The sequence below is a fragment of the Echeneis naucrates genome, chromosome 16 (assembly GCF_900963305.1).
Source record: "Echeneis naucrates chromosome 16, fEcheNa1.1, whole genome shotgun sequence".
Classification (NCBI taxonomy): Eukaryota; Metazoa; Chordata; class Actinopteri; order Carangiformes; family Echeneidae; genus Echeneis; species Echeneis naucrates.
The window spans coordinates 1,851,565-1,878,674 of record NC_042526.1 but is presented as its reverse complement, the minus strand read 5'-3'; the positions used below and the strand labels follow the sequence as shown (position 1 = coordinate 1,878,674).

General features: G+C 46.2%; 1 protein-coding gene across 2 annotated transcripts in view; it reads left to right on the top strand.

The window, feature by feature from the left end:
- Positions 1-26,830, top strand: part of met (MET proto-oncogene, receptor tyrosine kinase) — a 51,710-nt gene extending 24,880 nt beyond the window's left edge. The window contains exons 5-21 of one of the 2 annotated variants that reach the window (XM_029522648.1): positions 201-374; positions 1,688-1,845; positions 2,387-2,501; positions 2,658-2,794; positions 2,888-3,052; positions 3,274-3,373; positions 12,218-12,427; positions 14,767-14,916; positions 17,683-17,836; positions 18,752-18,886; positions 19,826-20,092; positions 22,341-22,421; positions 23,664-23,845; positions 24,055-24,164; positions 24,246-24,411; positions 24,506-24,642; positions 26,315-26,830. In XM_029522648.1, the coding sequence (XP_029378508.1) occupies positions 201-374; positions 1,688-1,845; positions 2,387-2,501; positions 2,658-2,794; positions 2,888-3,052; positions 3,274-3,373; positions 12,218-12,427; positions 14,767-14,916; positions 17,683-17,836; positions 18,752-18,886; positions 19,826-20,092; positions 22,341-22,421; positions 23,664-23,845; positions 24,055-24,164; positions 24,246-24,411; positions 24,506-24,642; positions 26,315-26,624 (2,751 nt within the window). In that variant the 3' untranslated portion in view covers positions 26,625-26,830. The remainder of the gene's footprint in view (positions 1-200; positions 375-1,687; positions 1,846-2,386; positions 2,502-2,657; positions 2,795-2,887; positions 3,053-3,273; positions 3,374-12,217; positions 12,428-14,766; positions 14,917-17,682; positions 17,837-18,751; positions 18,887-19,825; positions 20,093-22,340; positions 22,422-23,663; positions 23,846-24,054; positions 24,165-24,245; positions 24,412-24,505; positions 24,643-26,314) is intronic. The other variant, XM_029522650.1, reaches the window with a different exon arrangement.
- Positions 26,831-27,110: the final 280 nt, after the last annotated feature.

Genomic DNA, 27,110 nt, shown 5'->3' with positions numbered 1-27,110 from the left:
CCGTCTTCACACCAAAACAAGAACACAGATCGCAGATCCCTTCGAGTAATTGAAAAGAAATAAACAGTGAAACTGGAGCAGAATATTCCTCCTGCAGGCTGCTTCTCAGGGTCTGTCTGCAGAGAAACACGCACAGCGAGTTTTCAGTATTAAAAATGAATGTCATGTGATCCGCTCTAAGCTGTTAACCTTCCTCCTAGATCACCAAGGTTCCTCTGATCGGCCCCGGCTGCGGTCAGCTGACCACCTGCACTTCCTGTCTGCTGTCGTCAAGGGTGACGGACTGCGGCTGGTGTGACGGGCGCTGCACTCGGGCCCACCAGTGTCCCGCCTCCGTCTGGACGCAGCAGCACTGTACGCCTGTCATCACCAAGGTAACCGCGATGGCTGGTCACCATGGCGACGATTCACTCACTACTCTCCACTTTGTTTTTTGTTTTTTTTGAAGTACGTGTGTTGAAACTTATCTGTTCCTCATTGTTCAGTTCGACTGAACCTGAAAGCAAATGTTTGGTTACTCAGCAGCTTCCTGCTGACTCAGTTTGCTCCGACAATCATCATGTGATCACACATTGACTGGTGCAAACTTGCTCTAACTCCTTTGCCCCCCCCCTCCAAAAAAAAAAAAAAAAAAAAGATCCATGTAGTTTACTGAGCGCATTCCTGAAGACGTTTAATGCAGCGCTCCATGCTGGCATGCCGTCTCCATTCAAGACAGCCCAACAACAACAACAACAACAACAACAGGCCGCCTCAGCTGCTGCCGAGGCAACAAAAAGGGTTAATGGGGCAAAAACCTGTAAAAACGCCTCTTTGTTTGCAGCTGCAGTGAATCACTGAGGTCTTTATCAGGTATCCTCAGTTTGGACCCTGATAATAAAAGCAGACACCACAAGCAATGTCATATCGCACACAATCACTGGAGGGAGAGTGAGTCGTATCCTCCTTAAAACTGTCAACACCTCTGTGTGCGGCGCTTCAATAAGTGATTGTGCTTTTATTAAAAAAAATAAATAAATTAAAAAAAAACTACCAGGTCTGTTTACAGCATCTAAAAAGAGGCAGTAATCTGCAGCTTCACTCAGATCTTAGCAGAGCTCACCAGAGAAATGGGGCTAAAGTTTCTGCAACGCTGAAAACTGTTATAATAAACAGATAATTATGACTGAGAAGAACTAAATGTGCTGAAAACTGAAATGCCAGAATTTGAATATGCAGCTGATATCTTTCTCTGCTCACATATACGAAACTTTGAACTCAGCCACTCATCACCTGCTTTCACCGACGCTGTGACAGCAACACTCCTGTCTGGTTTACTGAAGAACAGAGACAGGAGAAGGTGCAGACAGCTCGTTTCCTCTCCGATCACTTTAATTATAGTGAGCTGAAGGGTGATTATGATTTAATTAACGTGAGCATTGCCAGCAGTGTGTTGTGATGTCGCTTTATCGCACAAAACAGGCAGATGAGACAGGTAAGTTCAGAGATCCTTGTCGTGGAAGATGGAGGAAGAAGTGAAATATTAACTCTGGAAAATTTCATCCAGTAACTTTAAACTGGAAAAGAAATGTGCGCAGAGGGAGGCCGCTCTGGATGTTCACGATTGTGCTTGATGACAGAAATGATAGCGGGTTGCAGCAGTTTTTTGCTTGGCGAGCAGATACGTTAACACAAACGTTCCTCTCAGGTGTTTCCCGCCTCCGGGCCGATACGAGGCTCAACTGCGGTGACGATTTGTGGACGCAACTTTGGCTTCGACAGGACGGAGAGTTTCAAGGCGTCGCTGGTGACCGTGGAGGTGGCGGGGGCTCACTGCAAACTGCCCCGACAAGACAACGCCAACAGGTGCGTGCAGATGTGTGCACAAATGTTCCTGCACAGTATCTGAAAAGCCCCGCCCCTGAAACAGACAGCGTGCACTAAGTGGTGGGTGTTTACATCCTAGCGGGGGCAGAGCAGCTTTAATGGGGGTTATTGTGTGGAAGGAAGAATGTCACCCCCCCCACACACGGCACTTTTCTCCAGCAGACACATTCAACACATGACTCCCCTAACTGAAAAATTGCTGGGAATAAAATCACTGCATCCAGACTTTCCACTCTCCCAAATCCACCGAGGCCTCGTCCCATTCAAAAGGCCCTTCTGCTACAAACAACCAAATTACTACTTTGGGGAAGAGAGTGGGTGGGTGGGGGGGGGGGGATAGAAACTCCAGACACCTCCCACTCCTCCATCCCACATGAAGATGGCCTCTTTGTGCATTCCTGCAGGGCAGCGGATGATCATTGAATTAGGATAACTGCTGTTGGGCCGGACAGGCGGATAATACTGGTTGTGTGTGCTGTTTTGGTTGGGGGGGGGCTGGTGTGTGTGTGTGTGTTTGTAGGTGGACTGAGCTGCAGTGTTCCCCAGTGTTCAGCGGGAACTTCACCCCGTCAGGTCACACGGTGAAGGTCACCACCGGCAACAAGGTGGCCAAGATGGAGGGCTTCACCTTTGTGGTAAGAAAAGAGATTTTTTCATCATTTTGGCTGCAGATCTTTATAAAAATAAATAAAAATAAAAATAAGAAGGAGCCAAAGTAGATCATAAAAATCAGCCTATTAATGAAGGATCTTTTAAATGCATGTAAGTGTATATGTCCTGTTGTCATCCAGGACCCGGTGATCCACGAAATCTTCCCGACGTTCGGGCCGAAGTCTGGGAACACCATGCTGACCATCAGAGGAGCTTTTCTGGACACGGGGAACAAGCGAGACGTGACTGTCGGGAAAGCTGCTTGTAAAATCCTGAGGTCAGTTCAAATCTCTTTAATTCTTCTCTCTTCATCCTCTTTAGATAATGCTTACCATTGTACATACTGTGCTGTGTGTTCACCCCCTTCCAGCTTGTCACCCACCATGCTGACCTGCAAAACGCCGCCCCACGCTGTTCCCTCCGATCAGCCCGTGAAGCTGACGGTGGATTCGGTGGAGCGCCTCGCCCCCGTGCTGTTCACCTACAACCAAGACCCCATCATCAACAGCATCCAGCCCTCGCGCTCCTTCGTCAGGTGAGCCAAACCCGTCCGAGCACGAGAGAAAAGGCCCGGGGAGACCGTGAGTTAGAATGTCGGCAGAATAATGCTTCAGTGTTACAGCAGGAGGAAACGAGTGGGAGGTGACGAGTGGCTAAACTGCTAACGCTAACAGCAGGTCCCTCCCTGCGGGGATCTACTGTGTCTCTGTTTCATGCTCGCACTAATATCCGTTCTCGTCGTCCCTCCTTCCACAGCGGAGGCTGCACGGTGTCGGCTCACGGATTCTTCCTCCAGTCCGGCCTCCAGCCCCAGATGGTCCTGACCACCGGGCAGGACGCTAAAGTCTTCCACGTGGTGCGTACAGCTATCTTATGGCATCATTTAAATTTTTTGTGTCTATGTAAGTTGAGTAGAGCCATTTGAGCCTAGAGGATCTTTTCCTGGACTCTCTCTGGGACCAGTCCTGATTTAAAAACAAAAAAAAAAAAACAGGATAAATGTCTCAAACCTACTACTATCAATGTTGGCACATAATGTGGGAATCTCCTGCAACGCTGCCAACATTTCTCTGATTGTTCCTGCGGAGAAAGGCGGCCTCTCCAGTCCGTCACCCTTTCACATCCTGTTCAAACATCGCACTGACTTCAGAGAGTGAAGCACTGTTTTCTTCAGATTCTTTGGAAACGCAAACATGTCGAGCGTCGAGGGAATGTTGAACTCATTCACATGCACGCATGTGGATGATGTGAACATATAAAGTAAAAGCGTATATCTAAATATCATATTTGAAACCTGTTGGGATTTGGAACAATTTCAATCCCGAGTCCATAAGAAGATTTTTATTTATGTCCATATAAATTACATTGACAGTCAATAAAATGATAAATAGTGATAAACAGTCCAGTCCACCATTTCCCCGCCATGTAGACATTTTTACGATGAATTAATATAACACATGTAACCAGAAAAGTTAACAAACATACATATATGGAGGGATTGAATATAAATTATTAGCATCTATGATCCATATATGAGCTTATACACTTCAGCATTGTTCTTTATATGGACACACGTCATATGTTTAAAATTTCTGTGTTAGAAATACCAGTTGATAAAACGCAGGCAGTCCTCTCAGACACGTACATGGTAATGTCATTATGCATACTAACGCCCCCGAAAGTATTCAGAAGAAGAAGAAAAAAAAGAAAAGAACAAGTGAGACAAACATGAGAAGAAAGGAAATGGAAAATCCACGAGGTGATCTGTAGGATCCGGCTGCCATCTCTGACTCACACACAGAAGCCTTTAGGATGCTCTGGCTCTCCTCGTCTCCGCCACACGCTATTCTACTTATTGCATGAAAATGATACACACACACACACACACACACGCTCCCACAGGCATTAATAGCAAACGGGCCGGCGGTGTTTTGAATTATCCGACCCCGACACACAGCAGCTTTTCACCGCGATGTCTGCAGGCCTTTAAAACGGCGGAAATTTACGTCGCTCAATTAGAAAAGGTGTTAAATGTATTTCAAATGTCAGCGGGGTCATAAGAGCTGCTGACTGATCTCAGCTACTAAACATTAAACAACCGCTGATTATATATGGCCTGAGCGGGACGGCCGGCTTTTGTTGAGGTTGTAAGGTTGCAGCAAATCTCTCTCTCCATTCCATTTTTATCTATTTAAAGTTGGACTTTTTTCTTGATTACAGCATGAATTCATTCATGCTACAAGATGAGGAGACTCGGGCTGATTGCCTTTGAAACGAGGTTGAAGTATCACTGGGGAAGCTTTTTTTTTTTTTTAGCTGAGATGAAATAGGCAGTTGTGCTGTTTCTCATTCTCTTTGTTTTTTTGGAATATTTTATTTAACAGTGGATACGACTTCATGGGAAAATCTGAATCTCTGTTCCGTAGCACAGACACAATATCCAGCGTCATGCAAACCTGCCAACGTTTTTTCACGTTGCATCAAGAAACGAGTCGGCACCGTCCGAAGTGGCCGCGCTGACCTCACAAACGGGCCGATGCAGTCTCATGCTGAAGTCTGGAGGACTTCTGGTTGTCCTTGAAACAGGAAAAAAAAAATCCACTCTTAAGCTAAAAATGAAAACATGAGAAACAAACAGTCGCTGAAGAAACTCAACAACTTTTCATCACAAACACCGTAAAAAAAAAAAACAACATGTCTCTCGTTAGACGATACAGGACGTCCTCCTGACAATGTTTTTGGTGAGTCATAAACAAACAGCCCTTTACACACACAAAACGTGTGTTTGTGTGCGTTTATGATGTTTGCCTTAGGGAGGCGGTTTGAGGACAAGCAGTGCTTGTAATGATGTTATCTGTCATCCTGAGGCGCACGCTGCTGCAGGTTTAGTCAGGCGATAATTCAAAAACACTCACACACACACACACACAACATGCACAGACACACAAAATATACTCTCCTGGAATAAGACTCAAATCTTAGTGACAGAATCTCTTCTCATCTCTTATCGAGTCTTTCTCCAATAGTCTATCTCACACACACACACACACACACACACACGTATATGTACACACAAAAACACGCAGACACACACACACATGTATATGTACACACAAAAACAGTCTGACACACACACACACACACACACAAAGTGAGTTTCTCATCTTTCAGTTTCCCTTTCCCTGGTCATTGACCTGTGTTCAGGTCAGTGCTTGATGGGTCTCTGGGGAGCTCAGGCTTCATTACACAGAAACAGCGTGAACAGACGAAGCTCGAGGGCTCTGAAGTCAGACGCATGAACCAGATATTGTTGGCCCAAACCGTGCATGGACACACACACACACACACACACACACACACACACACACACACACAGACCCCCAACTCCCTCGTCTCCCTCATCTCACCTGACGAGTATCTGAACTCCCATCTGTCGCCGCTGTTGCTATCAAGACATCTTTGAGCACTTAACTCCTGCGCTGAGGAACAACACTACACACCTGTTGTGTGTGTGTGTGTGTGTGTTTGTGTGTCTATTTTAGATGATGGTGTTTAAAGGGTCAAAAAAACAAACACATTCATTGCTGTGTAAGTGATGATATCACACATTGTTAAAGTGCTCGTAGATTTTGGGCCTGCTAAGAGTCTGAAACCTGATTTCTACCTGATGACCATCAGGAGGCGACTCGTCTGGTTATAGAAAGAGGTCAGACTGTGTTGAAGTCTATGGGAAAATGTCCCTCCTCAGTAAATGAGTTTATGGTCTCAGTCTTCAATACAACATGATGTTCTTTTTTTAAATGATGCTCCATTGAGAGGGAACCAGCGCAGAAGGGAGGGGTTGGAATCAGGGGCGTGGCTACTGAGTGATTGACAGCCTGAACCAGCCAATCAGGAGAGAGTACACAGCAGGTCAGATCCACCTGCCATGGTCACCAGCACTAAACCTCACTGACAAACTCTTCTGTTGTCGGTCCAAATGGCCAAACAAACAGGTGTTCTCATTTTATTTCGGATTTGTGTTTGAAAGTCCAGCCGAGTTTATTGGGTGTGATTTATCCTGTAATCTTAGATGAGTCGTTGGTCCGCATTTTCTTAAAGCGCTGCAGCAGAATTGGAAGTTTACACCAGAGTAGTCACTTTCATGTTAACAACACATGCTGTGACTGTCTTAAAAGCCATTCAAGACTTTTTAGTTTAATCCTTGCAGTTAAAATGTGAAGAGTGAGCAGGTCTTGGATGACGGAAAGGCGCCGTGTTCGGGCAGACCTTTGCCCTGATCCTTTAATGTTCATTTTCCAAACTGGAATAACAGAAGAGAGGGCTGTCGAAATGAAACTTCAAGCTTCCCATAGAGAGAGAAAGAATGGAAGAGAGAGCATGAAGCAGGCAGCTTGTATAAAATAAGGCTATCATTACTAATGATTTAGGATGGGATCATGCCCCATAGGGGCCCAGCTGTCGCCTGTTAAATTCTTTCCAGTAAACGGGATGAGTTAAGACTCTGCCTGGGAAGGGACGATATAACCATCGTATTGTCTTAACCTTTCAAAACACAACTGATGTTTCACGCAGAGGCACTGTGGGTAAGGCGAGTCTGGGATCCCTCCAGAGCCCAAAACGATGGCAGAGCTGTCGGGACGACGTTCGCTTCATTAGAAGGCAATCTGTCAGATCTCCACACCGAGGCAGAGCGGGCAGAGGAAGAAACCAAGACCTGCAGCAGAGGTCCAGCGGTCTCAGCTGGAGCCGGAGCATGAAATAAAAACACACACCCAGTGTTGACTTGATATCTGCCTCTCAGATCTCCAGTAAAGCCCGGTCTCAGCCAATCTCAGCTTTCCCACAAACATGAAAGAGTCTTTTTTTTTTTATGATCTGTCATGAAAAGCTGGCAAGGTCACAAAGTCTAAAGGGGCTGCACATATACAAAAAAACAGCTAAAAAAAAAAATCTGAGTTGGTTTCTTTATGCCAGCAGTGCTGCACCGTCTCGTGTGATTTGGTTTAACTGGAGCCTTCGCTGCTCGCCAGACACCTGTCGCCTGCATTCACAACAAATTGGCTCCTTCGAACGTCCGACTCGTCTTCCTATCTCGACCCAGCAGCAGAATAAATCCCTCCAGCTGACACCTGAATGCCTCATGACGCCTCTTTCCTTTCCCATGCCCCCCCTCCACAGCTGGAGGGATGATATTTTAGCGGGGTGGCGGCGGGGGGTTGTATCTGAGAGAAGGAAGTGAATGAAAGTTTTCTCATTGGCCGCCGCCGCCATGCTGCTGTATTGTTGAAATGGGGACAGTCGCTGCAGAGGAAGCAGGTTGTAGTTTTTGCTTTTTTCCCTCCGTGGCATCGGTCTGACGGTGAATACGCAACAGATGCAGCAATCTTCGTTTCTTGTGTGGGAGAGTGAGTTGAAGTTAATACCACTAAACAAGAAATTACCAGTGAGAGGGTCGTTTGTTTTAATGTCCCTGCTGTAGTGGCGCATTAGCTTTAAACGGATTAACAGATTCTGACTTCTCAGATGAGCCTTAAAGGGCCAGTCTGTGTGCTTGTGACCCAAACAGCAGGTAAATATTTCAATACCGCAATGTTACCGGACGTTCTGCAAAGATTCTGCGAGACTGAAATCAGGATAAATACCTGGAAATGGAAGGTGATGCAACAACTCCCCATCTGAAGCAAATCTGTTGTTCTATCGATTTCAGCAGAAACAATCTATCAGTAGAAAACAAGGAGGAAGTACTTCAGCGTAAATGTCACAGGCATCAAGAAAACTTTTACTGAGCTGTAAATCAAGTGAGAAATAAGATCAATTTCCCATAGATTCCAATACAATCTGATTTCTGTTTTTACAAACAGTGGAGCCCGACAACCCTCCATCCACTTTTCTAAACAGGCTGTGTTTGAATAATTTATCAACTATTAATAAAGTAGTATAAATAATAAATTAGCTTTTTTCAGAATAATAAAAACATGAGTGAAATCGAAAAACGTTATAAAAATAAAAAGCGACGGGAGGCAAGATGCAGAATACATTGAATGTAGTTACAGAAACGACACAGCAACTTTGAATTGGAAGTGAACGACAATGCAACACAACAGCGACGCACGGAAGGAAACTGTACAAATATAATTCACTCTTGATGTGACAGCAGATTTTTGGATGTGAGCGCTCCGCTGTGATTTGGCTTTTTCGCAGGCTGTTACTCTAACGATCCTTCAGGGACGGCGGAGGGCTCGGGATCGCTGGTTCTCTCATCACCCCCACCACCACACACAGACACACACACAGTAACGCTCTGGGCCTGCTGGTTGCCCAGCTCTCCGGGAGATTGTATTTACAGCTGCTCCCAAACTGCAGCCCTTCACCTCCTCGCCCCTAAATGAGAGGAGACATCAGCCGAACAATGAGACTGACTGAGGTTTCCACTAATTCAGAGGATATTTTTCCTTTCTCTGCACCCCTGGGAGCCGGGGAATAGAGGGGAAGGGGGGTGGGTGGTTACCCTGCAGTCCTTTTTCTTGCCCCCTCTTCGTCGGTGTGGAGGGAGGTTAATTGGATTGCTTTTGTTAGGCGACCCGGCGCTCCCCTCACACGGAGTCACAAACTTTTCATGTGCTTCTACACTTGTGTTCAGACGCTTGCAGATGGTTGCAACCGCGATTGTGCGCGCTCGTGTACGTCCGTCTGGGCTGCCATGGCGACGTGTCGCGGGGGAGTAAGACTGGGAAGTGTCTGAGGAAGTTTCACCAACACTTCAACAGAGCTGCTGCTACGGCTCTCCAGAGACTCAGATACCAGCCAGAGTGCCGAAAATGTCCGAACGAACTTTACCCTCTCAGGAGGTCAGACCCAACTGATCCGCACTTCTTCTTTGACTCTCCCATTCAGATTTGCTTCTCAACACAGAAACACAAGTTAAATTGAACAGAACACAATCAAAACTCAGTCAAAGATACGTTATTTGAAGCATCCGCCCATCCAAACGGTACCCTTGACAGGTCGACGGGCTACTGCAACAAGAAAAGACCTGAAAGCCTCAAACTTTTTTAATCAAATTTCTCTAAGATGCCAAATTCTCCGCATCCAAAGTTCAATTTAGGGAGAAAAACATTTGCATGCGTCATGAGTGTAAGACTCAGTTAAAACGACTCCCTTTAAAACGGGGGAAAGGGAACACAGACGCAGAAATACCTCATGGGAAATCACCCAAATTGTTTCAGCCTGAGCAGAAAGTGGTGCGTTCATGTCGTAGCAGACAAAGCGTTCAGTTTTCAAAAACAGTATTTGAGACGACTAATAACAGGAACAGAGAAAGTCGAGTTCAAGCCAAGTTTCAAGCCAGCCCAGTGCTTAGAGCCGGCTACGCATGTGGAGGAAGGCTAATGAAGGAAATTTGGAATATTTAATGTCAAACTTGTATTTTGGATCAACATTGACCTTTCAAGTTACAACCACACAACTAAATCAACCAGAAGTTAATGCTGTTGCAGAAACACAACAATAGTCTGAAAGTTTCCAAAACCTGCCTGTCGCACAAAAATGCAGTTCGAAAGTGGTGTGTGCTGCGTTCAAAGGTTACAGCAGGCGCATCGATGAGATTTGGAGCTCATGTTATTTACCTCCTGTCCTCTCGGGATGTCGACCCAGAGAGACCTGTACCTTTGTAGCCCAGAAGATAAACAGAGGCTGTTAACTGCAGCGCAAACACCGACATTGATCTCCGAGCACACAGACAAGCAAGTCGGGTTTGTTCTGAGCGCACCTGTGTGGAGGAATAAAGTTGGCAGGTCACCTGCATTACAACTTTTTTTTTTTATGATGTGTTTCCGATATTTGCTCTGCCCTAATGAATAAACCACAACCGCAATTATTATGAAACACATCTGGGCTCGGCGCAGCCACAGAAACGGCGAGCTGCGGAGTAAAAGTGGACTCTGGAAACGAGGGGCCTGTGTTGTGATCTAAAAATAAAAGCAGCTTGACAAGCAGAAGACGGGATAATGGAGCATTTTATAATCGCAGGCGACCTCTCAGCTGCTCCCATGGCTGTGGCTTGTGAGGTTGTGTCAACAAAAACATTTTCCGCCCATCCCTGTTGGTCCAACGTGTCTAATGAGCTCTTGTTTCTGGGAACATTGCCCCCCTTCAGGGTCCCACTTGGATGTGGTTCCCTCACAGAAAGACAACAACCTCGACAGATTTTTTCCCCCTTGTGTTTGTAAAACAGCTGATGGTTCAGTGACTTTATACTGTTTACTACATGGTGTGTAACAGCGTGTGAGTTTTACAGCAGCAACTTTTACTTGTCGTCGGCTTTCGGGCCGCCATGTGTTGCACATGTGCAGGAATACAGGTCTCTATTAGACCGGTGGGGCAGAATCTGCTGCATTTTATATTTCAAACAGTAACTTCTGTGTAAGCCGCTCGAAAGCTCGAGTCCTGATTTAGTACGACTGTTGCTGCACAGCTGTCAGCGCGTTCCACCCTGACGCATAAACAGCCGTTCCATCACACAGGGAAGCAAATACAGATGTTTTATTTCAGTCATTTGAACCCCCTCTGGCATCTGTCTATTCATCAGTGGATACAGTGAAGGTGTGTTGTTGTTGTTGTTTTGTTTTTGTTTTTTTTGGAACAACTTTCTGCTTTTTAAAAGTAAAAAAAAAAAACAACAAAGTTTTAAAGCTTTCCAAACACTTCAGAAATTTGTAGATTTCAGTATATACTCAAGAGAACCCAAATCCTGTGACGTTGCATGGAGGCTCCATGTGGGCGGAGCTTAGGCAAGGGGGGGTGTGTCATGTCTGCTTTGTTGTTACATCACGAAGTTACAGAAATCCTGATGACTCAGTTTTTGCGAGCATTTCTTTGGTCTCACTGATATTTTCATAGTGAAAATGTATGAAATTATACAGTATTGCTGAAATTGAACCATATTTTCAATAATGGGGAATTCTAAGAGGAATATTCTTGACTAAACATTTCATTTAGATTACTGAGCTATTTGCTGTTACACAACTTGGCAAGGCGACTGTATTTTTACAGCAGCATTCAGAAACGCACAGCAATTAGGTTGTTTTACAGAGGCATGGAAATACTTTAAAACATTAAGTGCTGCAGCAATGAAAGTGTGAAAAATATGCGAATGAAAACATGGCATGATGAGAAAAGTGTTGGTCAGCGTTCATGTGGTTCTGTCTGCCTCATTTTCTCCTGTGAGTCTCCTAAACAGGAATAATAATCACACAATCACAGAAAAAAACAGGCAGTTCTCTCTTAAATTTTCCTCTTCAGCAAACAGTAAAATGGCAATTCAGATCTCAGTGTGTCCACAAAACGTTTATTCTTTTCTAAACTTTGCTGAGAAGATGATGCTTCTCAACAGAAGGACTTTCAGGGTGTCTTGGGTCTCTGGCTGTAGCTGAGGGAGGCCTGTACCTGGGCTGACTCCAGCGCCAGATAAAGCTCTGTTGTGCCCTCAGGCCACACATGCAAACGCAGCGGTGGTTGAAAACAGCCGGCGTCTGGTGTGCAGTGTTGGGTATAAAGCAAGCTGCCAATCTGGGGATTAGGGAGCGGCTGCTCTTCAGCCTGACTGCAAACCTGGGGGGGAGCTGTTGTCGTCAGATACTGCATCTTCATGCCTGTCTTACTGTCTTCTGTGTGTGTGTGGTGCTTTGTCTGCCTCCAGAGCTGCGTGTACGGCGAAAACAGGACGTCCATCCAGTGCACCACGCCCTCTCTGGCTAAACTGGCCCTTCAGCCGCCGGTGGTCACAAAGGTGGCGTTTGTCCTGGACGGCTACTCCACGGATCAGTGGGACCTGATCTACGTGGAAGACCCCCTCTTCCAGGACCCCAAGCTCACCTCCAAGGACAATAAGAGCATTGTGGAGCTGAAGGTGAGGGAGCGTTCACGGTTTCCTTTCAATTAGCCGTATTCGCTGTCTGAGGTCGGCTGCAGCAGCAGCAGAGGTCAGAGGCCTGGAGATCTGCAAGAGGTGCAAAAAGACAGGACGAGACAGAAACTGTAGTCGTCCAGTTAAAGGTTAAGAAGAGACACACATTTAATATTCACCTTCTGTGCTCGTTGCTTGTGATGAACTTTGTCGGTGGTTGTGCTCCGTCGCAGCTCCCGGTCTACACATTCGCACGTATAGTCGTGCGTGGTCCAGGTCCAGGTCAAGTTGGGAAGGAAACAATACAGAAAGAAAAACAGGAAGTGGAGTCTGTTTCCCATCGTTTACACCCTCCCCCCACTCCAACGCCCCCCCCATTGCTATACCTCTCTGTATAGTCTCCTCTCGTCGACTTGTATTGTTCTGCCTGCCGAGGTCAAAGCTTTTGACACATTAATTCTGCCACTGCGCTCCCCAGAGCCCGTTTTAAGAACACAATGAAATACATATTTCTCCTCTTTCTTTCTTTCTTTCTTTTTTTTTTTGTTGACTCCAGCACGACAGTTTGTGGCAGCTGTGTTCAACCTCTCACGGGGGATCCTGACTCTTTCCTCTTTCGCCCCCCCCCCCCTCCTTTCTTCTTCTTCTTTCTCTCTTTTCCCAGACGTGACCTTGGCCCTGATGCTAAATCCACCCCCAAACACAACCTCTACTTCCCCTCCCCTTCCCTCCATCCCTCCCATTAGCCCACACTAACCCCCAGGTTTCACCCACAGGGAAGGAAGGGGGAGTTAGCGGCGGTACCAGGCATCCAGCTGAAACGGGCCGTCTGATAACACGGCCTCTGCTAAAGGGCAAACACCAGGGCTCATTTAGCGCCATCTCATAATTGCTACCCCCAAAAATGGCTGACCATAACAAATAAAACAGGGGAATATTTAGCTGTGACTGACAGATTCCCAGCTGGAGGGCAGCAACATGAAGGAACCAAGCTGCCGGCTAACGGCCGGGCCACTATCGCCGGCGATCACGTCACGGGAGACCAAGAAGAATCTCGAATCTCGCCATCAATTATCATCATAACACTTTATTTAGAGTGACTGCAATCGCTGCGACAGCCATTTAATGGCTGGTAACTCAGCATTGTCATACCTACAGACGCACTGGGTTGTGCGTGTGTGTGTGTGTCTGTGTGTGTGTGTGAGAGAGTGCAGGAACAGGTGCTAGCTTCCACTCTGTGTCAAATTGGAAAATCCCAAGCTGTCACGCAAGGAATGTGATCATTCTCTTTATTGCCTTCTGCTGCACTCAAACAACAGTGTGTGTGTGTGTGTGTGTGTGTGTAATAGAGAGAGAGTGAACTGAATGAGAAGAGAAAGTGAAGGAACAAGAGCGAGTCTGACAAAATGAACCAAATGGAGCAGAATCAGACGGCGTCGTTCTTTCACAGATTTCCCGTCAAACCACATACACTCACTAACTCAATTACACACACTCACAGTCACGTGGTCAAGCTGTGTGTGTGTGTGTGTGTGTGTGTGTGTCTCCAAACAGATTTCTTTGTTGTCCATCCCACTGAGAGTCACGAGACCAGAATAAGTCACTTTGTCTCGCTCACATCAGCATCAGCAAGTTCTGCCAAACAGTGAGACCTCCCTCTTCAACCTCCATCCATTATTTATTCCACTTTTCCGTCCGGATCTCAGTGGGGGCTGGAGCCAATCCGAGCTGATATCAAGCGAGGGTTGGATTCACCCCGGGGAGGTTACAACAACAATTCACACACACACACTTGCCAACAGATTAAACCTGAACATGGCTGACTGTGGACTGTGCCAGCTCCACACAGAAAGGTTCCTGGGAATCGAACACAGAATGTCGCTTATCACCTTATCACCTCGCTGGAAGATGTTGTCTTCCACTTTTCCTCCACGGGATCCGAAGCCTCGTTTCCAAATTCCTGTTAGTCCATGACGTCGCTTCTAAAAAAGCCCATAATAATGATCCATATCACTCCACCTACTGCCTTTATAAGTCCTATAAAAGACTCAGCTAATGTACATCTGTTTAGCCTCAGGCTAACACCCCCCCCCCCCCCCCCCCCCAGCTCATCTAATATATAATTAAAAAAAGGTTCTCCACAGGTTCCTCCAGGCATCGATGAGTGTTCCAGATACTGAATGAGAGCGGTGACCTTTGACCTCAGTTATAGCTCTCTGTAATGCTGCTGATTTAGAGGCTGCGGCTCCCTTTTCCAGCTATTGTATTGATCCTAAATGAATTTCCTTCTCTCAGTGTCGCTCTGTTTCTTCTTCCCGTTGCCCCCCTTCCCCCAAACGCAGGGCGATCGGATGGACCGGGAGGCGATGAAGTGTCAGGTTCTGACTGTGTCCAATCACAGCTGTGAGAGTCTGACTCTGGTCGGAAACACTCTGGAGTGCACCGTCCCCACCGAGCTGCAGGCCGCCACCTCCAAGGAGCTGCAGGTGGAGGTGAGGTGTTTTTTTTTTTTTTTTTTTACTGATGAGGCGACCTGTCCCCGAAAATTCCCCCAAATTTGAATAAGAACAGTTGGACGTTACACAAACCTGATTGGTTGAATTTGCAGTAAAGTTGCGTTGCGTTGATTTTATAAAATTTCGAGGGTTTGCAAATTTCCTGCAAATCCCTGGAGGGACTGAGCTACACTGCGTTTGTTCGTTTGCATTTTCAAATACGACATTTGAGCATTTCAAAAACTGAATCATTTCCCACCAGGAGCAATATTCTTTGCTTGATCCTTCCGACAACTAAAAGTGGAAGCTTCAGAATCTTATATACCGGAAACATAAAACACAAAAACCTCCAAATTGAAATATCAAGCCCGGATTGGATTGCGAGCTTAAATTTTGGATCACACAAACAGACTCCAGTTGAGCAGGACAGAAAGAACACCTGTGTGTGTGTGTGTGTGTGTGTGTGTGTGTGTGTGTGTGTGTGTGTGTGTGTGTGTGTGTGTGTGTAAATGTATGCATCGCCCTTCACGTGACCGTTGATCAACATAAACAATTTCTTTAATTAACTGAGAACTGGGTTGGGTTTTTTTTGTGACACCCAACAAGTACACACCCACGCCCAACCACACGCACACATCCTTGTTCCTTGGTGGATATGTTGTTCCAGCTTTCATTCGTTTTATTTTATTTAAACATGCACTTACACAAAAGGTGTGTGTCTGTGTGTGTGTGTTTGTGTTGCTGCAGTGTGTTGAATTAGCTCACTGGCTTTTTGTGCACCAACTACACACTAAAAACTTTGTGCCAAACTTTTTATTTTTTTTTTATCTATATCTATCATCTGATAGAAATGAGCTTGTTAGAGTTTATCTGAAAATCCTTTTGTTTACATTACGAGGCTCGCGGAAGGAATTTCAGCAATAAAAGGATTCCTATCAAATCACAGCACCTGCTCCAGAGGAGGAAGAGGCTGAGTCACCACATAGCAATAACATAACACGGTGATGATAGATGGGCCGAGTATGGACACAAACTGCAGGGATTTCCATCAGCCCCGACCATTTTTCATGTCTAATTTGGCGACTTTCATTCATAATATTTCCTGTTTTTGATTAGATGAGCCACATGTTGAGGAGTAACGATTTATAAATCAACAAATCGATGACAAAGCTCAGCGTGTGAGCTCTCCGAGGGCTCCGAGGGGATCGTTCTGCAGTCCGCCATATTGAACTCTTCTTTCTGCACTCGGGGAAATTCATGGAAAACACCACATTCCTGCAGCATTCCAGAGTGCTTACAGGAAACTTCAGTAACTCCCCTGAGTTAATACTAAAAAATTAAAAATAAAATAAAAAAATAGGAAAGGCAGCTCAGAGACGGTTTAGTAGGCAGCGTGCTGAGTGAAAAGGGGATCAACATCCAGCTGTCTCGTCACTTGAATGGAAGTCAGGCGCCCTCATGAGCTGCTGGACGGGGGGGGGGGTCGTCCTACAGGATGCAGGAAACACGTCTTTACGGCTCATATCAACGATGAAGCCCTTTAACTAGAGCTAAGTCTGATCGGTTTAACCCGACCAGAACCGAGTGGCATCACAGTGATCTGTGATCAACCAGAGCCGAGTTCTTCTTTAAAAGAGCGACCGTGAGCGCCGTTGCTGTCGTTAAATAACATTTCCAGCAGTTGATTTACAGTATTAGCATCAGAAAGTCACAAATTACAAATTTAGCGTCTCATGAAATTCACAATTCTGTCGCATCTCGTCTGCAAAAAGAGGTTCAGAGCAGTTTATTTTAAATTATGTGTTATATATATTTGTTTTAGTTTGTTTCCTTTTTTTTTTTTTTTTTGTTGGCTTCGTGGTTCAACATGATATTGGCTGCTGAGCCTCAGACGTCCTCATGTCCTCCTTAAAGATAATATCCAGCAGTCGCCCTCTGACCAAACGCCGGCGTGCTTCAGACCAGACGCTATCAGCTTCATCACTGTTGACTTGTGAACCGGCCTTCAGGAGAAAAGCCGTTATCTCTGGGGAGAGTCAGACAATATCCCTCAGCTCCATGAACCTACACACACACACATTCATACGTCCCCGACCTCCAGACATGCCCACATTGTCTCATTTATACACAAACGCACACACTGTCCCTTCTGCAGCAGCAGGCAGCGGGAGAAACCTCATTTCCACTAAACCTAATAACGGCACAAGCAATATCATTGATGTAATCTGCCTCCAGACTGTGGCAACAGACTGCTGTGTGTGTGTGTGTGTCTGTGTGTGTGCGCGTGCTTATTGCATACCATATGTCTGAAAGCCAGCTCCTCGGCTCTCAAAGGGCGGCGTGCACGCCATATCTGCCACTCATGACATACTGTTTGTGTCGTAGAATTGTTGACACGTAGCTCAGTCGGTGCCTTTAAGGGCAGTCCGGATTTTTGGTGAGCTGCTGAAACATACAGATAGATTTACTTTAAAGATGATGTTACTGCAGCAACTGATCAGCCTCAGCAGGCAGAGAGGGCAGAATAGTAACACAACATATTGGATACTACAATGCTGTACAATATAGAAACAGACTGTAGAAGGAATTGTGTTAAAATATAATCTAATGAATTCAAAAAACTAAATCAGATATAATAAATAGTTTAAAGTTCAAAGTCCGTGGAGAAAGAAAAGGAGTCCAGGGTTAATTGCTGTTTTTATCTACTTCCTTCATCCGATGGCGCCTGTCCTAATCACCCTTGACTCTGCCCCCCCCCTTCAGTGGCGGCAGGCGGACTCCATCAAACATCTGGGCAAAGTGACGCTGGCTCAGGAGCAGGACTTCACCGGCCTCATCGTGGGCTGCGTGTGCGTCAGCCTGCTGCTGCTGCTGCTGGCAACTCTGCTGATGTGGAGGAGGAACAAGCACATTGACGGTGAGTACAGACGCGTCACGCTGTGGTTGATTCGAAAGGTCAAAGGTCAGTTTAGTTCTTATCCTAAAATGAGCCATAAATTTCCCATATTTCACACTTTTTCAGTGTTTTTTTTTTTTTTTTATCTAAAGTGTCAGAAGATATATTTGTAGTTTTATGTTTTCCTGCTCTCCAGTCGGCCAATCAGAAGCCGCTCCTCTGCATTATTATTGGATGGTGGGTCCAGGTGGGCTGGACTTGGGAGGGATTTGTTGTGACATCACCAATTAACAGGCTGGTTTTAAGGCTCAGCTTCTGGAAGCAGGCTGTGAGCATTTCTCTGTGGACACCAAGCCCGACCTTTAACACTAAACAGTGACCCACTGCCGTCGATTTTAATCAAGTTCTGATCTGAAACTTCATCATTCAAGTCTTTGAATGTTTTCGCCAGTGAGGTTTGGCAGGAATATTGAAGATGAATAAAGAGAAACTGGAGGATTTGCACCTTTTCAGATGATTTAAAACAAACAATGAGGAACTCAGCTGATATATAATATTTATTGACATTTAAATAGTTTGTGTATTTTGTTTTTATGCATCAAGTTGAATTTAGTGTGAGTTTTCGTGTGTGTGTGTGTGTGTGTATTTGCATACCTGCCACTTGTTTTGAGTGCGTCTTCTCTAACCTGTGTGCATGTTGTATCTGCTGGGTTTTATTTTGCCTGGTGGGTTTGCACTGGTGGAAACGCTTTGCCTTTCTTAGTAATGCTCTCCCCTCCTCCCCTCCCCCCTCTCCCCCCTTTTTATCTTTTATCTTCTTTCTGTTGCGTCTTTTTCTTCCCTCCCTCCACCCCGTCACCATCATCATCCTGTCTTCTCCTTCGTTCCTTTCCTCGCCCCCTCTCTTCCTCTGCCCTCCCCCCTCTCTGTCTCTAGATCTGTCTGAGGTGTGGTATGATGGCCGGGGTCACATCCAGCATCTGGACAGGCTGGCTAACGCGAGGAGCGTCAGTCCCACTAATGAAATGGTCTCCCACGAGTCAGTCGACTATAGAACAACCCTGCTGGAGGGTACGTCAACCAGATAAGCCCCTCCCCCCTCCACAACGCCGCCTGGCATCCTCTCCTCCCCATCCCTCCTTTTTTTTTCTCTTTTTTTTTTTTTCTTAAGGAACAACAAACTAAAAATGATTCATTTGTAGGTCATTAGAATCGGCCATATTTCTACATTTTCTTCAGACCCTTCACGGTCCAGATTCATCTAAATACACCTGCTGCTGCAGTTGTAGTTACTGAAGGCAGCAAAATCGTCCTGCAGAAGGCTAAAGCGCTCCGCTTGTAGACCCTGTCATGATCCAAAAGAACCTTTTTATGTAGAACCAGTTTGATTTGTTTCAGTTTGACCTGTTTTTGACCTGTTTGTCAGGGAGGATGGTGGATTCTGTGTCACAACTGAGATGACCATTAGGACAATCTTCTGTAACTTTGATGTAATCGGAGTCACCTGTGGTTCTGCTTTTCTTAGTCCTGATCCTCAGGGCGCATTAGGAGGAGGGCTGGGGGGGAAAGGGGGGTCCCTGTATTATGATCCTGGGAATGATGGGCAATTTTCCTGCTCTGTTAAAAGTGACTTGAAAGACTTAACATCTGAGAAGGTTACTAATGAGGTGCTGCTTGTCCTCGGGGAGCGTTGGGGCCATTTTACGTCTCCTCTGTCTGCTGTTCTGCCTTTTTTTTGGGGCGGGGGGGGGTTAAAATTTGGATAATTTTGCTTGAAGTTTCTTTGCATTTTTTTCTGCTTCCACTAACAGCATCTGAAAAGAAATCAGAAACTGTTTTTCCAGCTCTGCCAGCCTCCGTCAGAGTGTCAAGTTGCCCTCTTGCCTTTGTAGCCATCGCTCTCTCTGATTAAATGGCAGACATTGACCTCTGGAGGCCTCCCTGATACAGTCGCTGACCTGTGACCCCTCCCCCCACCCCCTGCTCCTTCCATCTCCTTTGCCCGTGCAGATCAAGGCATCGACAGGCCCGAGACGTGCCGAGCAGCTCCTCCCATCTATGGAGGTAACGGGGAGCTGCTGTCTCCCAGACTGGGCGCGCTGGGCGGAGGGATGGGGATTGGTCTCGGGATGGAGGGCGAGCTGGTGTCACCTTTGCTGATGGCCCCGGTCCACATAGATCCATCCTGTCTCCACCCAGATCTGCTGACTGAGGTGCAGCATGTGGTGATCGCCAGAGAGCAGCTGCTGCTTCACCTCAACCAAGTCATCGGCAGAGGTCAGTCACACAGAGTACTGTCGTTGAACTACACATCGCTGCCTCTTTAGGGTTTAATATTATGTGAGTCAGACGTTACTGTTAGTCTCTGCTTGGTTCTTTGTGGTGTTTTGTTTTGTTGTTCTTTTTATTGTACTTTCTCTCCGTTGCATCACCTCCTTTGTCCCGTTGATGGCAGCTCTCCACTCCATTATCAGTAAAATGCGTCATTTGTCACCAAAGGGTTTTTGCAAGGAAGGAGCAACTAGCTGCTAAAATGCCAAGCAAAGTGGAAAAGGGAAGATTTATTAATCCAGTGATCACATGATCACCGCAATTCTGCACAATCATGAGAAATAACTACGAGAGTTTATTTCTGATTATTTCTTTGACCACAAACTGCCATCACCTCAATCTTGCACCCACAGACATGTTTAGCACGGTGAAGCTGAAATCATTCTGAATTCAACACATTTTTTTCAGTTTACAGTCTACGCATTCACTCTAACATAACGTAGATGGTCATTCTGGGTAAATAAAAGTCCTGATATCTATATTTATGCTCCTGCCGTACAATGTTGATGTCTGTAATTCAAAAGAAATGTCTCACAAAATAAAACCACGTGTAAGAAAAAGCTTTGAACATCAAAGGCAGGAGCAGCCCATCATTTTCTCATCCAGCATTTTAAATGTTCAGTTTGACTTGAAATAATACAGAAGTCTTAATTTGCTCACTAACAGTTCCCGGTAGGATTGTGACTGTTGTGGAGTGCCACTATCATCCAGCCTGCTTAGATTTAATTCAGGATTTATGTAAACATGTACAAACCCTAAAGTCACCCACAAAGAGCTTAATTTCCTGCTTTACCGAAAACCGCAAGTCTGGCACGCAGACATCATATCGCCTCATATTGTGGCGTTTAAGTAGGTGGTTCAGACTCACAGATCAAATTCAACATCAAGGAGATGGACCCCAAACCCCTCCGAGTCATAGAAAACAGCCGTCTGCCCCTTCAGCTGAAGAAGAAGGAGGATAGAAAAAAAAGGGTTTTTAAAGTGGCGTAGGATGATTTGTTCACAGCTAGTATTCCCAGGGTCCATTGTCGGGAGTCGTAATCCAACACCCTCAGCCATCTGCGAGGACGTGATAGGAGAACGCCGCGCTCATTTTATTCCTGCGCCCCTTTCCCAGTCTGGGGCAGGACCCCGCGTCTTAAAGAAACGATATAATTCAATAAAATGCACAATAACTCAACGGGGTTTGGGACAGGGCTATTAGCTCGTACGGGGTATTAATGAGTAAAGCTCCATACTGGGTTACTTAAGGCTGGGAGTGTGATGGTAACTTTAGAAAAAGAGAATTAACGGTTAAAGGTGTGAAAATTGGCCAAAGCACATTAAAAAAGAAAAAGCTGCACGCATTGCACAAAATCATCCTGACTGCTTCAGCTCCAAATGGACAGAAATCATTTTATCTGATGAGTGTGGGGCCAACTGGCAGGACACAAAACACAGCGACCTCGTGGAGAGAGGAGGCTTCAATAAGCAGAGATATAAATGAAGCACGCTGACTGCACAGAATCCCAAAATGGGCCTCGTCTTGCAGCGTCTCCCTCGCAAGCAAAGCGGGTAATTTAGATGGTTGTTTCCATGTATGGGCAAGATTTAGAAACTGGTGCAACGAGCAGCAAAAAGCCACAGAGTGGATGATATGATCGGAATCAGATTCAGGGGTCACTGCAGTCTGGATGTCGGCGTCGTGGACCAGCTCTCCCAAAATAAATGTGCGATGCTTCTGTGTCACTTTGGAATTCAGGTGGTGCTGCAGTGAAGCTAATGAAGCTAATGAAGCTGTTCAACAGACAAATACTCACGACAGTTTTCACTGATTTAATGATTTTAGACTGTTTATTCTGATGGTGACAGGTGAAGGGCTGAAGAGGCAGACATTGTGATTATTTGCTTTGTCCGTGAACATCCACCTTGTTCGTCTTTTCCAAAGATGTATGATGATGTCTGGGGGCGGGAGCCAGAAAATTCCCTTTCATGTGCAACTCATTACAGACAGCTCGCCGTTTCCTCCACAACAGACGTTCAAACAAACAAGAGAAAGGTCCCGAAGTGCCAGCTGTTCACCTGCTCTGCAGCTGGACTGAAGCTCGCTGTTGCTGTTTTTTTTGTTGTTTTTCATTTGAAGGCTTTTCACATGTTTGAGCAGGAGCTTGTGATTCTAATTGACACTAATTCTGCACCGTGTTGCAACCTGCAGGTCACTTCGGGTGTGTTTTCCACGGAACTCTGCTCGAGCCAGACGGGCAGAAGCAGCACTGTGCTGTCAAGTCGTTGAACCGTGAGTACGAATCCGTTTCAGTCTGCGCAGGACTGAAGCTTTAACCTCGACCTTACACCGCACGGACCTCATGTTGCTCCGGCTGTAATATGGGAACACATTTTTAGTTCATTCCTTATCATGAGCCGCTTGAATCCTCCTAAGTAGGCGAAACCAAAACCATTTAGAATCATATTCAAACAAACACACACACTCTCTCGTTGTCCAAACATATCCACCTCCAGCCATAATAATTGCATCCTACATCAGCCTATATTTCATACTCATGGCATGAATCACAACGCTCCAACAGCATTAAGGACCTCATCTCGTCGGAGCCCAGAATCGTTTTCTGCTCGAGACGATGGTGATGAATGAGCGTCTGAGGGTGAGGACGGCATTAGGGCCCCGTCTAATCATGTAACCTGACAGTCGCAGCAGGGAGATTGATGCCCGAACGATACGGAGGAAAAGACCGGCTCGGTCACAAGGAACCGCCAACCCCATCGGGCCTGCTGGGGTTTGGTCCTCTGGGATTTTAGGACCTTTATTAGGTTTCCACAGCCGTGTCATTGTTTTTGGTCTTTTGTTATATTTCAGACCTTGAATTGATGCATTCATGCTAATTTAACAAGAGCAGTTGGGAGGGAAATGACTAAAGGCGCGTTCTGAATGATTATTGGAGGGGCGGGCACATCAATCCTCCTCACAGCAATGACCTCATTCTCTTCTCTAACTTTCAAATCAAGGCTCTGAAGACCAAATGTCATCTCTTTCTGTCTTTGGGGATCTATCCTCAATTGAAGGCCAATGAGCTGGTTTCTTCAGGCTTGAAGAGCTTCTATCTCTATAACCAGATTAGAAGCATCTGCGGGGGCTAAAGTGCAGGGCATCAGAGGCAGCGACTCAATTGGCAAATGGAAATCTGGCACAGGTCAGGACTGTGTGAGGGTATTCAGGATTTTTGTTGTTTTTTTTTACTTTGCTTTCAATCGTCAGTTTTATTTCCCAAAGGAATGTGAGGAATGACCTTCAGACAGAAGATTTGCGCCTTATTTTCAAAAATAGTCTCAGCAATCATCGGCCCTGCCCTCTACTCACTCTTCAAATCGTATCAGATCCCATTTTTAACTTAATAAGAATACATTTTAAAGTCTCTTTAAGAGTTTTAGAAAAGGTATAATGAGGTCAAATCCAGAGAAGCCAACTCTTGAGCTGAGCTGAAAACTTAAATTGCGTTTTGACATTGCGTTTCATTCCAAGGCATCACAGACCTTGAAGAGGTGTCCCAGTTCCTGAAGGAGGGGATAATCATGAAGGACTTCAGCCACCCCAACGTTCTCTCTCTGCTGGGAATCTGCCTGCCGCCGGAGGGGTCGCCGCTGGTGGTGCTGCCCTACATGAAGCACGGCGACCTGCGCAACTTCATCCGTGACGAGGCGCACGTAAGGACATACAAATGTGTGGCTGTGAACTGTTGTTTGGTAAATACGCTGCAAAGGTGAAATTTGATCTTTCGGAGCCATACCTCACCGTGTGATCATGTTTGTTTGTGGACGGCCATTTGGAGGCTACAACCATTCATACAGTCAAAAGAGGATCAAAAGCTACAAAAGTAGATGAACAGGTCAGCTGATCGCTGTGTTTCCTCCAGAACCCGACAGTGAAAGACCTGATGGGCTTCGGGCTGCAGGTGGCCAGAGGGATGGAGTACCTGGCCAGCAAGAAGTTTGTCCACCGAGACCTCGCCGCCAGAAACTGCATGTGAGTTCATTCAAGTCCAGCACGGAACAGTACACACACACGAGTAGACTGCAATGAAATAACTGTTGTCTGCTCTCACAGGTTGGACGAGAGCTACACGGTGAAGGTGGCAGACTTTGGTTTGGCCAGAGACGTTTATGATAAAGAATATTACAGTGTCCACAACAAGAGCGGAGTCAAGCTGCCGGTCAAGTGGATGGCTCTGGAGAGTCTGCAGACGCACAAGTTCACCACCAAGTCGGACGTGGTGAGCACTCTGAGATTAGTCGGAGATAATGGAGGATAATAATAATAATAACGGTGAGATAAGTAAGGAGTTATTTTCACGGGTTGTTCCGTAGTGGTCGTTCGGCGTGTTGCTGTGGGAGCTGATGACCCGGGGAGCCCCGCCGTACTCTGATGTGAACTCCTTCGACATCACCGTGTACCTCCTGCAGGGCAGGAGGCTGCTGCAGCCCGAGTTCTGCCCCGACGCCCTGTGAGTACCCGTCCCCTTTTTCACCCCCTCCTGCAAAGCTCCACGGCTCAGTTAGCCTGAGTGATAGACTGCGGAGCTGCACTTAAATACGTCACCAGGATCACGAGTGAGCGGCTGGGGAAAAACGGTGGAAGTCATAAATAAGAAACACTTAAGTTCAGGTCGTCCGTCATCGTCAGCTCCTCGGTCTCCTCGGTTCGGCTTTGCATCTCATCACAGTCGTGGCTTCTTGCTTTTTAACCACAAAATACAAAGCAATTTGTCGATGGAAATGAGATACGAAGGTTTATTTTGGGTTTGTCTCTTTTTGTTGCTGTGGCAGCCAGGAGCTGCTGCACCCACAGATCAAATATCAACTACTATTTGGCAGCGCTGAGATGGTCTGTTCTTTTTTTTTTTTTTTTTTTTTAAAGCTTGTTTTCTTTGGATATTTTTCACATCGGCGTTCGCCAGGAAAAGCCTTCAGACATAAATTTTACTGTAAACAGAGATGGAAGTGCCCTCTAAAGAAGACAACATAAAAAAAACAAAGGAAGCCGAGACTTTGGTGCACTCACCTGTGACTCAAATCAGCCACAGCTTCAGTTATGTGTCATTTCAAGCTGTCAGACTGAGGCTGCTTTTCTCTCAGACTGTAAAGATGTTTATTTTTGCTGTAAAGTCGAACATTTTAACATGGAAAAATGAAAATTCAGGCTCCTCTTACGAAACCTAACTGTCCAGACATGAGCGATCTCTTGTTTTGTTTAGTATCAATGAAATGATTAAAGTTATCCGTCCTGTGAAACGAAGGCCAAGTGTGATCTCACAAAGGGCAGATAGCACGATGAGGTCTGCTGCTGTTCAGGTGAGGGAGGGAGGGAGGCCGAGGCCCGGACTTCCCGAGCTGTATATTAAACAGAGACATCAGGAGGTGATGCACGTCCGCAAACATTCCCACCATTCCTCACTCCTGATCGTTCGCAGGGCGCCGTGGTGAAAGCGGCCGCTGGCAGATACTTTGGAGGCGCGATAATGGGGCCGTTTTTCTTCATTTTTAACAGCGACAGAGTCACACCGCCAAGTCAGAGAGGAAACGGGGCCGTATACAGATATGGCTTCTAACTGGTTAGTTATACTCTGATAAAACATGAGGCCTGCTCTGACAGCTGATGTGGAAGCTGAACTTATCTTCCAGGCCTGTTAAAATAATTATCAGACCTTTTTGTTCCATATACACAAAACCTGCGAGGGAGGAATAACTTCTAGTGGATTTAGAGCCTGCTGAGTGATGAAATTAGTTATAAAAAGCTGCTGTAGCACTCTGGAATGGACAAAAATAAAAAGGGTGAGAATATAAAGTTCAAATGGGTTTTATGGAAGAACTGAAAGAGGAGGGAGCAGAACTTAATGGTGCTGCAGGAGTCTGGAAAAAAAGGCATTTTGTTTTGGTGACTTCGAGCTAACTTAAAAATATGTAATCGTTTTTAAAAGTGATTCATAAGCAGCTCATTGCATTCATCACTCAGCAAAGACTGCTCTCTGTAACAGGAGACAATTTTATCAAATGTTTTATTTCTACAGTTGCACTGACCATGAAAAGGCCGGTCATAACGTAAAGCGCTCCGAGTAAGCTCTTTTATTTTGGAGTTGTTGTAGCTGAGAGGTGATTTGTTGTGATTTTCTCCTCCAGCTACACCGTGATGATCGAGTGTTGGCATCCGAAGCCGGAGCGCCGGCCCTCCTTCTCCGAGCTGGTGTCGCGCATCTCCGCCATCTTCTCCAGCTTCAGCGGGGAGCACTACGTTCTGCTCAACACCACCTACGTCAACATCGACAAGATGAGCCCTTACCCCTCGCTGCTCGCCTCCTCCTCCTCCTCCCCGACCACCACCATCACCGCCCCTTCCTCCCCGTCCCCCTCCTCCAACCCCACCACGTCCACGTCCCTGCCTTCTCAGTCCGCCTTCTTCTGCCACGTGGAGCGAGACTGCTGCACCTGAGGGAGCGGGAACGCCTGCGTAGATGAAAGGACAGCGAGAAAAGACTCAGAAAAAGAGCGAGGAAGAGAAGCAGTGAGGTGATGAAGAACTACTGTATGTACTTGCCAAACACTGGACGCTGTATGCTGAGGAAAAAAAAACACAGGTTTTCATTTTGGAGCTTTGACTGTTCATTAAATGTACATAGATCCTCGACCTTTGACCTTCTCAAGCATCGCTGATCGACGGGAGCCTCAGCGAACTCTAGGGCTGACCTTATCGGCTCCGCCAACCGTTCTGACCGTTCGTTGACCCCGAGGAAAGGGAGGTCAGCCTTCCTTCGCCTCCTACAAGACAATTACGAGGCACAGGAACGCCTCCTCGAAGAGCGCCAGAGGACAAAGCCACTGTCACAGAAGCACATCTGTCAAAAAAACAAAAACAAAATCAAAAAAGTCCCACCGACTGCTGTCGCCACCCAGGAAGAGGATCGATGTTGCCGTTCCC